This window comes from Eleutherodactylus coqui, chromosome 5 (assembly GCF_035609145.1).
Source record: "Eleutherodactylus coqui strain aEleCoq1 chromosome 5, aEleCoq1.hap1, whole genome shotgun sequence".
In the NCBI taxonomy this organism is placed as follows: Eukaryota; Metazoa; Chordata; class Amphibia; order Anura; family Eleutherodactylidae; genus Eleutherodactylus; species Eleutherodactylus coqui.
The window spans coordinates 55132130-55148311 of NC_089841.1; the positions used below are offsets into that span (position 1 = coordinate 55132130).

Sequence of the window (16182 nt, forward strand, 5' to 3'; positions counted from 1 at the left end):
GCGGAGGGCAGAGGGGGGGCAGAGGTGGACGGGGTAAGTATATGGTTCTCGGGGGTCACTGCTGGGGGCTGCTGTCAGGGTCACTGTCACTGCTGGGAACCGCTATGGGGGGCACTGTCACGGCTGGGGGCCACTGTGGGGGGCACTGTCACTGCTGGGGGCCGCTGTGGGGGGCACTGTCACTGCTGGGGGCTCATCATTACTGAGATAAGTGAGGGGGAGGCGAGGGCTATGGGTGTTTTGGGTTTATTACATACAGTTATATATTGCAATTATACATTTTTGTTATTTAAACTATAAATATCGCAAATTTTTTTTTTTTTCTCGAAGTGACACACCACCCAAGTTATGCTCGTTTTTTTGGTGAATTTTGACACACCGAGCTCAAAAGGTTGCCCATCACTGGTCTAGATGATGTGAGGTAATTATCCCCCTCTACTCTTCCTTAGTCAGACCTCATCTGAAATACCGTGTCCAGTTCTGGGCACACCACTTTAAAAAAGACCTAGACAAACTGGAGCAAGTTCAGAGAAGAGTTACCAAGATGGTGAGCGGTCTGCAAATCATGTCCTATGAGGAACGGTTAAAGCATCCAGGAATGTTTAGCTTGCAAAAAAGAAGGCTGAGAGGATACTTAATAGCTGTCTACAAATATCTGAAGGGCTGTCACAGCGCAGAGGGATCAGCCCTATTCTCATCTGCACAAGGAAAGACTAGAAGCAATGGGATGAAACTGAAAGGGAGGAGACACAGATTAGATATTAGAAGACACTTTCTGACAGTGAGGGTGATCAATGAGTGGAACAGGTTACCACTGGAAACTTTATAGGTAAATTAGCTCCCGCGGGTGTCTGTTTTGTCCATCCCCAGAGCCCAAGACGTTTTGTACGAACTCTACATAAACAATTTTATGAAATATCAAAGAGATAAGTAATTTCTATGTCTATAAGGCCTCATGTCCACTAGGAAATTCGGGCCCACGCAGATTCTTTATACAGAATCCTGCAGCGGGTTCCTCCTTTCTGCAGAAATGAGGCCTGAAAATATGGGGGTCCATATAGACCACTTTGGGAACCTCTGTTGTAAACACATACAGTGAAAGTGATAAATTGCTGATCGGATCCATCATGCAGACTCAAAAAATCATCATGCATCACTCAGTTTAAACAGGCCATCATTCATCTATGAAGACCTACCTGTTTACTGTGAATGAAGGCGGACGGGTGGAAGAGATCTCTGGCCACTCCGCCTCCATTCACTGAGCAATGATCACTCCTGTATGAAAGCACAGGAATGATCATCGCTGGGACAATTTTGGGCACTTTAGCACCAGACAATTGTCCCTGTAGAAGGACCTTTAGGCTTTATGGTCAGTGTGAAAAAAGCAAGATTTTAGGATTTTTTTAAATATATAGATTGTGACTGAAAATTTAAAAAAAAAAATCTTCAAAAATTCTTTAAAAATATTTAACACAGAAATGTGATTTATATAATAGGTCATTTTCTGATGACACCTTCCTTTTAAGATCTTGAATCCATTTTTAGATTGTGAATAAAGTCATACACTGTTTAGTCCAGGTCTGATTCTCCTCCAGATCTGTTCTTAGCTGAATGAAGGTCGATAGAAGAACAAACACAAAAGTCACATTGAATGCCATAGGGATTTCATATGAAATAAATAGTGAAGCTGGACATGGTACTCCGTCATGCAATCCAATATGATGCAGCTTCTAGCCAAGTAGAGGACTGCAAGGAACACAAGACTCTTAGAGGTGAAGAGTCATTGTGGAAATACACTTACCAGACAAGCTTGATCTTCAGCTATATCAACTACATAGAAAGTTAAATAAAACAGTAAATATATTGGGGTTTTCTGAAGAAAAATAAAGAATGATTGGGAACCATACAGGCGTTTTCAGGACTATAAAATATGTTATATGTTAAATATAAGCCCTACCCCGAAAATAAGCTGTAGCTGAAGAAAAAAAAGTATACTTCACCTCTACCGCACTGTCCGGGGCTGCAGCTCCCGGCACTGTTTCTCTTCTTCATCTACTGGCCAGGGATTGAAAAGTCCTTGCCTCCAGGAAGCGCTGGCTGTGATTGGCTGACACTTAGGCAATCATAGCCAGTGCTCTATGAATGGCTGTGATTGGCTCAATCACAGTCATTCATTGAGCACTGGCTGTGATTGGCCGACACAGCCAGCGCTTCCAGGAAGCGGGGAGTTTTCAATCCCCGGCCTGAGGATGAAGAAGAGAAACAGTGTCGGGACCCAGGGAGAAGCAGCGGCGGCAGCGGAGAGCAATTCTAGGGTGATGTATGTGTTTTTTTTATTTCTTCCTGTAGCTAGGGCTTAGATTTCACTTTGACAGTAGGATTTCCTACTGTCAAAGTTGCATTGCACCACACGAAAATCGCGTTTTTGTGCGATGCGATACAACAGAGAGGAAGGCTCCATAGGGAAACATGGCCTACAAAACCTCATGATTTGGGAGCAGATTGCCGGACCCGCAAGGTTTTTGTGTTGGGTTGTTGCATGCCACAAAACATTGCATGTGTGAAGGAGCCCATAGGAAAGCATGGGATTCACATACATGCGATTTGTAGCATTGCAGCAATGCTACAAAATCGCTCGACTTTGTCGCCCCTGTTTGAAGGAGGCCTAAAAGGCGAAGCATAAAATTGCTGCATTCAGGACTTGCTAAGGGACTTTCACATATTTTCTGTGTTATGTAAGACGTTCGCTCGGTTTCACTTTCACTACTCCATGACAATGTTAGCCTATAATTGTTGTTCCCCAGAAGATGGCGCAAGCGAGCTCTTACACTATGCATAAAGACGTACAAGCAGGAAGGAGAGACAAGGAAATACACCACCTGAGAAGTGCTCGCTGCAGAGTAAGGATGTCATCGGACTCTTCGCAACAGTTTTATTCCCTTAATATAAATTCTCTGCAGGAGTCCGTCCTTCAAAAAGTCTGCGAACTGCTGGACCAGACCAGCGACAGAGGATGGAGGAGGCTGGCCACCATCATCGCCAAGAACAGTCGCTTCAGACTAAGGTAAAGCCTTACAGATCCTTCCTGTTAGATGCAGGACTCTGATTCCTCAGTTGTAAAGTTAGAAACTAACTTATTCGTATTGTGCCAACTGGAACCAATGCAGATTCACCATACGGTGCCAATGTCGGACTGTTACACTAAAACTTAAACATCAGTAGAGTGAAAATGACACAAGTGAAAGGGAAACCGACTAACGGAGATCAGTTTTGTTCCTGGAAACATGTTATCGGTCACTAGATGTTGTTTGCACAGCAATGCAATTACTGGCCACTGTTACCAAGCCCTAAAAGTAGGGACTCTGATTGCCCAAGTTGGTTAGTTATCACGCTTGGACAACGATGGTCCGTAGCGGCGATCTACAATGACCACGACCGAGAGCATTGTTCTATTCAGTGCAGATGTTGGAGGAGGTACCGTTGCCTATCTGTTGCACCCATGAGCGCCGTGGACGACCAGGAGGCCAAGGGTCATTTCTAATTCTTATGGCTTGCTCAAGTGGGCAATGTTCACATGCATGCATTGTATGTGTTTGCAAATGATGGCACATTGACAGCACGCTGACTCATCACAGTCTATGGGGTTATGAAGAGATGCCGAGGTCCGTGCGAGAGAAAAAAAACAATTGCATCATGTATTCTGGTCTGATTTCTCAGACATCAGTCACCAAATTGAGTATATGGTGCACAAAAAAATGGAATGCACATGGATGACATCCGTGTGCTCTCGTTGTTCACTGATCTTTTCTAAGCAATGTTAAAAAAAAGTTGGGCCTTCTTCCTTGTTTTTTGCACGCAAGAAAGAAAAAAGATCACAAGGAGGTAAAAACTGGCCCCGCGCAACTTGGACGGACGTATACACAGATTAAGATTGTGACACGCTCATCTGAAAAAGGCCTTAACCCTTTCCAATCCACTGTCTGACGTCTAAAGACATTATGATTTAGGGCTGTACAGCTCCGATGTTGGAAGACGTGCATCCGGGTTCTCTTACTGTATATTGCCAGCCTCTCTGCTGTCAGAGCCTATCTAACATGTTACCTCATGCAGTACTGGCTTTAGCCAGCAGATAGCGCTGTTGTATAACAGCAGAAAAAGAGTAAGCCCCCTAGGAAAACCAGGATACAAATTGGATTGGAAAGGGTTAAAGGAATTTTTGGGGTTTTCTATTAATAAAACTTAATCATTGCATAAGGAAAAGTTCTGAAACTTTGTAATATACTTTGCTTTAAAATTTTCAAGATTAGCGCTTGCTATCAGTAAATAAGATAGGGTTTGCATTAAGAAGTTGAAAGTCCATCCTGCTCCCTGTTCTCAGTGGAGGTGTCCATGTAGTTAATCCATGTGCAGCCACCATGCTATTGAGAAGAGGGATTCAGACCCTTCATTTTTGGAACCAGTTGGTGCCCCAGTGGCTGGATGAAATAGTAATGTTGGATGGGCATATCTTAATGGCGATTCCATGGACAACCCTTTTAAAGGGGTATTTTGGCGATTCAAAGTGAAAGTTTTATGCTTCATGAGGCGATAACATGTCATTCTTCAATATAACGTTCTAACTTGTTTTACAAAGCTGCAGAGATATTACCTTACTTGCCGTCTTCAATCGCCTAGTTCTCCATTGGCATCCAGTGGTTACGTCCTGTTGGCTCCTCATTGCCTTTACATTCTGGAATGACAACACAATTTGTACAATTGTCAATGCCCGCCAGTAACTGGCAGTGGGGCATTGTGGGAGATGTAGTTTTTGCACTTCCCAGCGGCCACTTTAAAGAAAAATGTAAAAATGTAAAGGTGGCTGAACGCGGTGGCGGCGGCGTGGGTCGGCAAAAAAAGCTTCTGGAGGTCAGTTGAATGATTTAGATGGATGTTTAAAATAATAATGATAAAAAGTGGAAACATTAGGGAAATTTTGAAAACTTTGCCCAGTCGCCGGAATATCCCTCTAAATAGGGATTTACATTTTGCTGCTTTGTTGTATGAGGAGCAATACAGTAACAATACTGTACAATGCAGGCACAGATAACTGATGACAGGAGGAATGTTGTAAGGCTGCCAAATTTACTGACATTACGTATGTTGGCTCACCTGTAAGGAATCAAAATAGAGAGTTAGAGAGCTAGTGAAAACCTCCTTCATTTGGCAACAGTGCTGGTTTATCAGATATTCTGGATTATCAGACTATCAAAAAAGTATATAAAAGAATCCTCTGTTTCTGGTGAAATTGCAGATTTTAGATTTTTGGATTATTGGTGCCAGACTAAATACATTTTCCTGGGTAATAACCCCTGTGGTGGCTGGGATGTGGCAATATAGCTTGTCACCCGGCCTTTGCAGAGGGTAGAGGCATTGGTCTAGTGACTGGCACAGGGTGGAGGCATCGGTCTAGTGACTGGCACAGGGTGGAGGCATCGGTCTAGTTACTGGCACAGGGTGGAGGCATCAGTCTAGTGACTGGCACAAGGTGGAGACATTAGTGTAGGACAGAATGATGAGCCTGGCTGCTACACTCAGAATGGACTAGTAAGGGGGTAGTTTTTTGAGAGGCCAATTGATAGCATGTTACAGTAGACAAGACAAGAATTAAATGGGCAATAATAAGAAATTGCTACGTGAGGGTCAGTGCCACCCGCAGCACCGTTGGTACATACTGACATCATTTTTTGCCATAGGTATATGTTGGAGGGTGTACTGACATTTGGAGGCAAAAATATATATGTATCAGTGTAACACGGCTCTCTCCATTTAATGTAGTGTAAGAACTTCATCTATAGATTTAACGCCTCGAATATCCCTTCAGTAACCCGTGGCACTCCTTACATGGTGCGCATTGTAGAATCCCTTTTCACAGCACTGAGGCCACAAGAAAGATTTTTTAAACTATGGCCAGCTCTATAAATCAAAGTATTTTGCTGAATTGCAGCCCTTTGGTAAATCAGTGTAAGTATGAGCTTTTATGTACTGAGCACACACCACAAAATGAAGTGAAAAATATCACATTTCTAGAAGAGACAGACTGACCATGCTCCAAGGATAGGGGATAACCTGAAATTCCGGTACAACCTCTTTAAGTGCGCTCTTAGCATTCCAGGCTTAGGGATTAGTGTAACAAACAGCTAAGCCCTTATGTTATGCCAGACTAGACCCAATATTATATGCATTTTATATATATAGTGCAAATATCATCACCATTCATATTATTACCCTTCATACCAAGACCAAAATTGCCAATAATAATACTACATATGGTCCAATTGAAACCACCACCCCACGATCACATATTACCACCACATAGTGATGGAGTAATATCTCCATGCTGTTACTGAATAAAGACCACTAAAATGATCAACATTACCAATGATAATGTTTTATTAGTGCAAAATAATGCGGTTTTTTTTAGTGCCCCCTTTTATGCCTCCATCAATATGACCTAAACCTCAGTAAAGTGCTTGGATGACACAAATCATAACAGCTATGATCTGAAATCTAGCAGAAAAATGTTTCCAGAGGAGTGAAGGAGGGTGTTCAAACAACACAGAGGGTACAAAGTCCTTATTAAGACCTTATTGCTTCAGGGCATGCAGTTACATCCCGGGCATGCAGAATTTGTATGGAGGGAGATCGGGAGCCAATCCCACTCCGTACAATATGGGTGCCAGCTGTTTCTCGCAAGCTGACATCCGGCAGCAACAGCCTCCATCCGCACCCACTCTGATCACAGCTGTTAACCGTTTAAATTACCCATTCATATGCTGAGAGCGGCATTTAATTAATAAAATTAATAAAAAGTGCTAAAAAAGTCGGAAGTATTCGAAAATGGTGCTAAAAATAAAAAAGTTCTGGCTGAAAATAATTAATTTTTTTCCCAAATATATTTTATTTTTTAAAAGTAGTACAGCAAAAGAAAAAACAGAAACATTTGGTATCGTAGTAATCATACTGACCCACAGAATAAAGTTATCACGTCATTTTTGCTGCTGTGTCTAAACAAGACCCCTCCAATGATGGTGGAATTGCGTTTTTTTACATTTCTCTCCACTTAGAATTTTCTTACGTTTTTCAGTACATTATATGGTATATTATATAGTACCATCTAAAAATACAACTCGCCCCGCAATAAACAAGCCACAAACATCTACCTTGATGGATAAATAAAAGAGTTAGGAATTTTTGAAAACATGGAGGAAAAACCCAAAATGGAAAATAAAGGAGGGCCGTGTCCTTAAGGGGTTAAGCTGTATGGTTTTGGCATGAGACGTTGAGCGAGATGTAGAGGCGATCTTCAGCACTTCACACCCTTTAGGTCATGTAGAGCATTACAATGGGATTTTTTCTCTGTGAACTAATAATGGTAGAAATAATATCGCATTATGAATAGATCTTAGGTTAATCCTCGTGTTTAATGGAACCTTTTGTTAACTGTCTTTACCGAATGCAAATACGTAGGTGCTGTAGGATTGAATGACGCCCATCATCCTCCTCCTGTCCCTATTGTTCCTGCTAAACTAACCTCATGGTGTAGCTATGGTATCACTTTTAGCATTATTTGTATTATTTGAGGATTATAAACTGAATGTCCAGTTTATTAGCGCCCCCGATGGCGAGCATTCTGATGCAGATTTTGGTGTTGATCCACATCAAAATCCGCAGCCCAAAAGATGCTACATGTGAAAGCACCCTCAGTGTGGATTTCCTCATCCAGCTGGAGGACAAAGCTGATAAGATACTGAGAGCAAAGTCCCAGACCGTGCTAAGGCAAACAGGAAAACCACAGAGGAAGCGTGCGGACAGTTAAGCTTCAGTGGTGCCTCTTGTGAGCACTGCCTCCCATCATCACCCCCAGAATGCTGGACCGCGTTGGATCCAGGAAGGCACTTTGTTCACACATCCATTTAGGGATAGAGATTGTTTCCAAGGAAAACTGCACACACCTATCTTCTGTTACATATTCAGAACCTTCTGGAATCTGCCTAAACTCATACTAGAGTCTAAAGATACATAAAGTGAGTCAGGAAAGTCTTCAGACCCTTTCACTTTTTTATTTTTTTTATGTTGTGGCCTTGTGGAAATTTTAAAAAAATGTCACGTTTTCCCCCCATCATTCTGCACTCAATACCTCACAATCACAAAGTGACAACAGAATGTTAGAAATCGTAAATATTTTTAAAAAATGAAAACTAATATTTTGCATTGATAGTATTTACACCCTTTGGTATGACACTTGAAATTTAGCTCTGGGGGCCTCCTATTTCTCTTGATCCTCCTTGAGATGTTTCTCCACCTTGATCGAAGTCACCTGTGGCCAATTCAGCTGATTTGACATTATTTTAAAAGACACACCCATCTATATAAGGTCTCACAATGCATATCAGAGCCAAAACCAAGCCATGAAGAGGAAAGAACTGCCTGTAGAGCTCTGAAACAGGATTGTGTGGAGGCACAGATGTGGAGAAGCTGCAAAACATTGCTGCTGCAGTGAAAGTTCCCAAGAGCACAGTGGCCTCCAGAATTCTTACAGGGAAGACGTTTGGAACAACCAAGGCTTTTCCTAGAGCTGCCGCCCCACCAAACTAAGTAATTGGTGAAAAGGGCCTTGGTAAGAGAGGTGACCAAGAACCTAATGGTCACTCTGGCTGAGCTCCAGAGATCCTGTGTGCAGATGGGAGAAACTTCCTGGTCAACCATTACTGCAGCCTCCACCAATCTGGGCTTTATGGCAGAGCAGTCAGAAAGAAGCCTCTCCTAGGTAAAAGACACATGAAAGCCGTATAGAGTTTACCAAAAAGCACCTAAAGGACTCTCTGGTCTGATTATATGAAGATGGAACTTTTTGGCCTCAATTCTAAGCATTATGTCTGAAGGAAACCAGGCGCCACCCATCACCTACCCAATACCATCCCTAAAGTGAAGCCTGGTAGTGGCAGCATCATGCTGCAGCGACTGGGACAGGGAGACCTGTCAGGGCTGATGGAAAGCTGAATGGAGCAAAGATATTTTCTTATTATTGATAACCTGATGCAGAACACAAGGGGCCTCAGACTGGGCAGAAGGTTCACCTTCCAACAAAACAATGACCCTAAGCCCACAGCCAAGACAACCCAGGAGAAGCTGAGGGACAACTCTGAATTCCCTTGAGTGGCCTAGACAGAGCCCTGACGTGAACCCAATCGAACATCTCCGGAGAGACCTGAATATGGCTGTCCACAGACGGCCCCCATACAACCTGACAGAGCGTGAGAGGATCTGCAGAGAAAAATGGCAAAAAATCCCCAAATCCAGATGTGCGAACCTTGTGGCATCATACCCAAGAAGACTGGAGACTGGAATCGCTCAAAAAACTACAAAGATTTACTTTGTACTGAGTGCACAATGATGGGGGAAATGTGATTTTTTCATTTGCACAAGGCCACAACATAGCAAAATGTAAAAAAGTGAAAGGGTCTGAAGACATCCCGGAGCCTCGGTACATACTGGCAATAGAGGAGTCCTTTGGTGCAATCCAGGAACTACTGTGTTTCTGAGTGGACTTTAGACATCTAAGGGTGCGCACATAATATCTAGTGAACCTGTTCCTGGAAGATTGATCCATACTGTTATACTAGCTGTAGAAGATTGTTCACATGGTTTATAACTGCTTAAGTATAACTTGTTTTTATAACTGTCATTACAAAAGTATCAGTAAAACATTAATTTTCTCATTAACCCGTGTAAAGCCCTTCCATAAACGGCATTATATTCTGCACCTGTTACATTCCAACAAGGCCTGATCATCGGTGCTAGAGCAGCCAAGGCCAAAATCTCACTGCCAACTGATGAATAGGCGCTGAACCGTCAAGCAGATTGCAGCTGAATACAACGCTGGTGCTCTGACTAATGTAATTCATTAATAAGGACAGACAATAAGAGCAGACGACCAGTTCCAGCGCCATTGCTCTGAGCCTGGGTCAGTAGACCTGCAGTTGGACCAGGACACTCATCTGTATTATAGATGCATAAAGGCGTTTGAAACTGGCCTAAGAGAAAGGCAAAGCTACAGGGGGTGGACAAAAAATATGGAAACACTGTACGAAGTGCATTGGATTTTAATCATTAGCACTGAGCTTCCCTTTTAACCCCTGCTTGGCTGAGAGCTTTCCTGCCAAATTTGTGTTTACTTCACCTCTTGCCCTGCTCTGTGTGATTTTGGGAGCTAGCTGGTAACAGCAGCTGAGTGGCTCAAACCCCTGACCAATGGATCCTTGTTGCTCGGGCAGCATCTGTGTCATATTATCTCCACTTAAAATCGGTCTCTACATGTCTTATTGAAATATGATTTATAATCCCATGTAATTTAAGCCATGCGTTTCATAGGGTGTTTCCATATTTTTGTCCACCCCCTGAATTTACATATTATTTAGGAATTTTATAGCACTAATATTTGCTCCTCATTCTAGTAACAGAGAGAGGGGGCAGTACTACCTTTTCTTGCATGATTTCTAGGAAGAGATGGGAAGGCAGCATTTATCTACAGTATGCTTACATTACTTACAGGTAGAGGTAGTAATAAAAGACAGGAAGGATACAGCTGTGTGTCATTAGTTACATTGTGTTTGTCTATTATCACTTAGTTAGCAATCAGAACACACCAATGCAAAAATCTAGGGAATTCCAAAGGGTTCACTTACTTATTTTGCTATTGTATATGTCCCCATGTTATTTACAGATAATTGCAGTATCTACACAATGTTTAACTCAGGTTATCACATAGCAGCTTGTTGTAAGAGCTTATGTCAATACTGCTGCTCTGGGTCCTGTGCCAGGGAATATTATGAGTTAACCGTTGAGTTTATGACTTTATGATTGAGCGTAACCAATTACAGCAAAGGGAAGCCGTGAGCAAATAAATAATGTGCAGCGCAGTCATTGCTCGCAGTGTAATGGGTCACTCCAGACGTCATTCCCCTGCACTGAAAGAAATGTTGGCGTTAGACTGGACGTGGCGGGGCAACTTCTCTACCTTTTTGTCTACTTTAGTTTTTTATGCATGAGTGTCGGCTGTTTTGTGGCAGCCTGCATGGTCTGTCTCAGCTACATGCAATCTGTGCCTTCTCATACAGCACTGGCCACCAGCTTGTAGAGAGGGCAGCGGGTGGGTGTAAAATAAATAAATCTTGTTATTTGTATAGTGCCAACCACAGGCATAACTTAAAACTCCAATGCAAATATATAATTCATATATGGAGAAGCCCTATGGGCCCTGTGGGGTGATAGCTCGGTAGCGTGCGGGTTTCGCGAGATTCAGAGACGGAACACCAGCGGATGCAGTCCAAAGCAGGTGGACCTGCGTTTATTTTTATAACAGCAACATAAATGTCCAAGCTTAGCTTCGGGCAAACAAATAATAGTCCCAAATCCAGCTATCAGGCCGTCCCGGCCTGATCAGGTCGCACTTAGCAGGTGCAGCGCACAGCAGGGCTTCTATCTCCAGCCGGTCACACAGGCTGCCAGGGTCCAGCAGCCATCTTAGCCCCCTCTGTGTCCGTGCCCCTGCTATTTATGTGCACCCTTGATGTGGCTCAGCCTCAGCACCTGGGGTGATTGAGCTCGCGTATACCCTGGAGTGGAGGAGGTGGAATGAACAGCCCCACTACCAACCTGCCATCCATTCCAAAAAAAAAACAGGCCCAGATATTTTTAAAGAACAGATCTCCAGGAACTGCTTGCTGGAGATCACATTACGCTCCTGGTTTCTTATGCCTCCGAGAGCGGGACGTGACCTTCCTCCAGTCCCCTTATGCATAGTATCGGAACCTAGGGGCGACATAGCGACCGTCTACCACTACTTCCCTCAGTACCTCACAGCCCCCCAAGGCTCCTGGGCCTAGGTGCAACTGCATCCCCTATAGTTACACCCCTGGTGCCAACTAATTCCGCAGCGCTTTCAGGCAATTTATTGATTTCCCCACCAAGCTGGGTACCCATGTTAACGACCTCGGAAGGATGCAAGGCTGAGTCAACCTTGAGCCGGCTACCTGAACCAGGCGGGGATTGAACTCACAACCTTCAGGTCGTGGGCGAGAGCTTAGGACTGCATTTCTGCTGCCGTAACACTCTATGCCACACTGGGCTGGAGGAAATCACCCCTTAGGTCCATCTAGTCAAATGATGTTTATCCTCCATATGGTTTTGTCTCATCCCTTCTGATGTTTTGAAGTGTAGCTGGCAGCCAAACGGCCCCTCCACAACACAATCACTTACTTCTGCTACTGTATTTGTGTTATGAGCTCGGTTCTGAGGCTGTATTTATGTTATGAGCTTAGATCTGGTGGTGTATTTGTTATGACATTGGTTCCACTTCTCATTTGTGTTCTGAGCTTGGTTCTGGTGTAGTATTTTTGTTATGAGCTTGGTTCTGGTATTGCACCTATGTATGTGAGGTTGGTTCTATTGTTATATCTGTTATAAGGAGAAAGTGCACACAAATATAAGAATAAATGCACTTAGTATTGTGGGAGGTCTCTCTCCCAGAGACCTCCCAAAGGGCGCTTTTCAGTCAAAAGAGGAATCCGGTATTAGTGTATCTTGATGCCACCAGAAAACTAGGGGTTTTACAGGAGGAACGCCCCTGTCACACACCCAGTTCCTGATAGGGTCAAGAAGCAAAGGTCCTGTAATTGCCTAATTGGATCGGGAAGCGCCATACTCAGTGAGTGAGGAGTGCTGGGTGTGTGTAATGGGCCGCTCACCTGCTGCACTGTTACATCAGCTAAGCCGCTGTCCCCTGTCCTCCCAGGAGTCCTACTGCGTCAAGTGTCTGCTGCCTGGCGGCTGTGTCCGCTGCTGTATCCTGCGTTATGGCGACCGGGGTTCGGAAATGGATGGGGGAGGGAGCGCTTTCAGCACCACCACAGGCTAATCCAGTTCAGGGCGCTATGGGTTTCCTTATGGCTCAGCAGTGTGAGGCGTATCGTGCTGCATTGTTCTATTGTGCAGGCGGAGTGCATTTCAGCAGTGGCAATGCGTGACTCCTGCGGGGGCTCGGAAGTCATGGAGGTGCAGCCCTCTATGCTTTGCAGCGGAATAACTTGTTGTGGCCGGCCGCCGGTAAGGTCTATTGTCCTGCCCTAAATAGCAACATGCACCCTTCTTCAAGGCGGCCGACAGGAAACGGGGTTGCAACCCCTTTCAATCTTGACTCCACCAGGACTTCCTGGTGGCGTCAAGATACACTAATATCGAGGAATCCTTATCCAAAGGGTTCAGTTGAAAAATGTTTTAATACTCCAAAGGAGACACATAAAATATAGTTAGAAAGGACAAAAACCAAAAAGAGTGTAGTTTGCAACATGTTTTGGGGCGGCTCTGGGCCCCTTTGATGTTTGACAAAAGCCCAGTGTGGCACAGAGTGCTAAGGTATCAGAAATGCAGTCTTAAGCTCTTGCTCATGACCTGAAGGTTGCAAGTTCAAGGTAGCTGGCTCAAGGTTGACTCGGCCCTTTATCCTTTCTGAGGTTGGTAAAATGAGTACCCAGCTTGGGGTGGTGAGTAATAAATAAAAATTACCTGAAAGCGCTGTGGAATAAGTTGGTGCTGTACAAATCACAAGATTTATTTTATTCTTATACCTGTTTGCACTTTACCCTGTGAGCACCTGATCACTGTTTTAACTTTGTTATTTATTTACCATCTAGTATATTTTGATCTCTCTGTGCTCTCTGCCTTTAGGTGGATTTGGGTAATACCTGCCATTTTATTGGAATACCATCTCAAACCCTGAGGCTGACTTTTGCCTTAGTTCCTAACCCCATACGTTGTCAGTCCCCGAGTGTAAATTAGTATATGCTTCTATTACATGCACAATCAGAGCGCTGCCCCTGTTATAAGCTGGTGCTGTATTCATGTATTGAGTTTGGTTCTAGTCCTGTATTTATGTTATGAGCTTGGTTCTGGTATTGCATCCATTTACTGAGTTTGGTTCTGGTACTTTATTTGTGTATCCATCTTGGTTCTAGTGCTGTATTTATGTTGTGAGCTTGGTCCTACTATTGTATCTATGTTATGAACTTGGTTGTGGTACAGTGTTTACTCACTGAACTGTTCTGGTGTGGGTATGCTGCTATTTTGCTGCCAAGAAAGATACAGGCAGACTGCCTATAAATGTGATAGAGATAGAGATATGTATTTGTTTTTTTTTAATGGGGAAGCCAAAAAATTTCAACAGAGGGTGCCATCTAACCTAACGTCAGCACTGACAGCCTGTGCCTATAGCATCATAGGTAGACTAAGTACAGAATGCTATGGAGTGTGCTTTTATTTTACTGAGTGTATCATAGAAGAGCAACATGGATCCATTACTTTCCTGTTATTTTACTAGAGCACTCTTCCAGAATGTTCAATATTAGATGTATATGAGGGAATTGTTGGATAGACAGCCTATGCTATAATCGCTGCACCTTCTATTCACCTAAAGGGACCCTACATATTAATAGTTTATACAACAAACTGCTGACAGAATGTCGTGATAAAGATGTTACGTTTTCTCGATTTCCAGTCAATCATCCACAGCCAGTTTTCAGCAGCAGTTGCCTCTAGGCAGGGGTGTCCTGTCTATGAGGCCAGTTGAGCACTCTGCCTAAGGCGGTACCCCTTTCTAAATACAAGGGGCAACAATTTATAGCCGCTGCCTGCATTTAGGCCCATATTAGTAATGCTCCTGACTGGAACGTCTCTGGCTGAATTTAAAGTTACTTGTATCCTGTCTTTAAGATGCAGATATAATTAATATTGGCAGCACTGCTCCACTGAATGGCACCTTCTATGTGACACTGGTGGCGTAATGATGTCATCACTTTGCCTGCGTCGTTCTGCTGGAAATCAGCTCAGAGGTGGATGGAGGGTTGTATGGGAATGTGGGGGAAGTAAGTTTATTATTTTATTATGAGGACAACATGGCTATTACTTCAGGGAAAGAATATGGCTGTTACTAACTGGGGTAATATGGCTATTACTAAAGCCGGGCAATATGGCTATTACTGAAGGGGACAATATGGCCACTACTAATGGGGACAATAAGGCTATTACTAAAGGGGGATAATACAACTATTACTACAGGAGCATTATGGCTTTTACTTCAGGGGGGCAATATGGCTATTACTAACGGGGCAATATGGCTATTACCACAGGGGACAATATAGTTATTACTGCAGGGCACCATTTGGCTATTACTACAAGTGGACTATCTAGCTATTACTACAGTGGACAGTATGGGTATTTCTAAAGGCGGGCAATCTGGCTATTAATAATGAAGACAATATGGCTATTACTACAGAGGAGGAGATGATGGCTATTACTCCAGAGGACAATATGGTTATATATTTCTACATGGGACATTATGGCTATTTATTACTACAGTGCACTAATATGACTATTTATTATTATAGGAGGACAGTATACCTGCTTATTTACTACAGGGGAACAGTTTGGCTATTTATTTACTGCAGGGGAAAATTATAGCTCCTTATTTACTACAAGGGGGTATTTGTTACTGCAGGGGGACAGTATGGCTATTTGTTTACTACAGAGGGAAATTTACTATAGGGGAACAGAATGGCTCCTTATTTACTACAGTGGAACAGCGCCGATCATTGTTCATTATAGGGGCACAGTGTGGCTTGTCATTTATTACATAGGGGGCGCTGTGATGTGCACTATTAGGGCGCCCACCCACTGGCGTTTGCGATTTTCGTGCGTGAAAAACGCAGCGTTTTCGGCGCGTTTTGCCGCGTTTCCGTGCGTTTTTTTGCGGCGTTTTCGCGGCTTTTTCGAGCCTTTTCCATTAATTTCCATTGACATTCATGGGTGCATTAGGAGAAAAATAAGGACACATATGCAACTGACAGTTCCTATGTTAAAAATCGCAACGCACCGCAAAAAAAAACGCCAGTGGACAGGAGCACATTCAATACTAATTGCTCTTGAGAAAAAACGCAAAACGCAAAGAAAAAAAAATCGCCAGTGTGTGGGCGCCCTTATGCAGTATTTAGGGGAAACCATGTGTAGCACTATTAATGTTATCTTAATATAGGGATTACGGATATGAAAAAGCAAAGAGCCAAAGACATCTGTGTGGCAACCTCTGAAGAA

The 16182-nt window shown here is 43.4% G+C and overlaps 1 protein-coding gene across 2 annotated transcripts in view; it reads left to right on the plus strand.

The window, feature by feature from the left end:
• The first annotated feature begins 2872 nt into the window (after window positions 1-2872).
• Window positions 2873-16182, plus strand: part of MALT1 (MALT1 paracaspase) — an 83533-nt gene continuing 70223 nt past the window's right edge. For both annotated transcript variants that reach the window (XM_066602545.1, XM_066602546.1), the window contains exon 1: window positions 2873-3064. In XM_066602545.1, coding sequence (XP_066458642.1) covers window positions 2907-3064 — 158 coding nt within the window. In that variant the 5' untranslated portion in view covers window positions 2873-2906. The remainder of the gene's footprint in view (window positions 3065-16182) is intronic.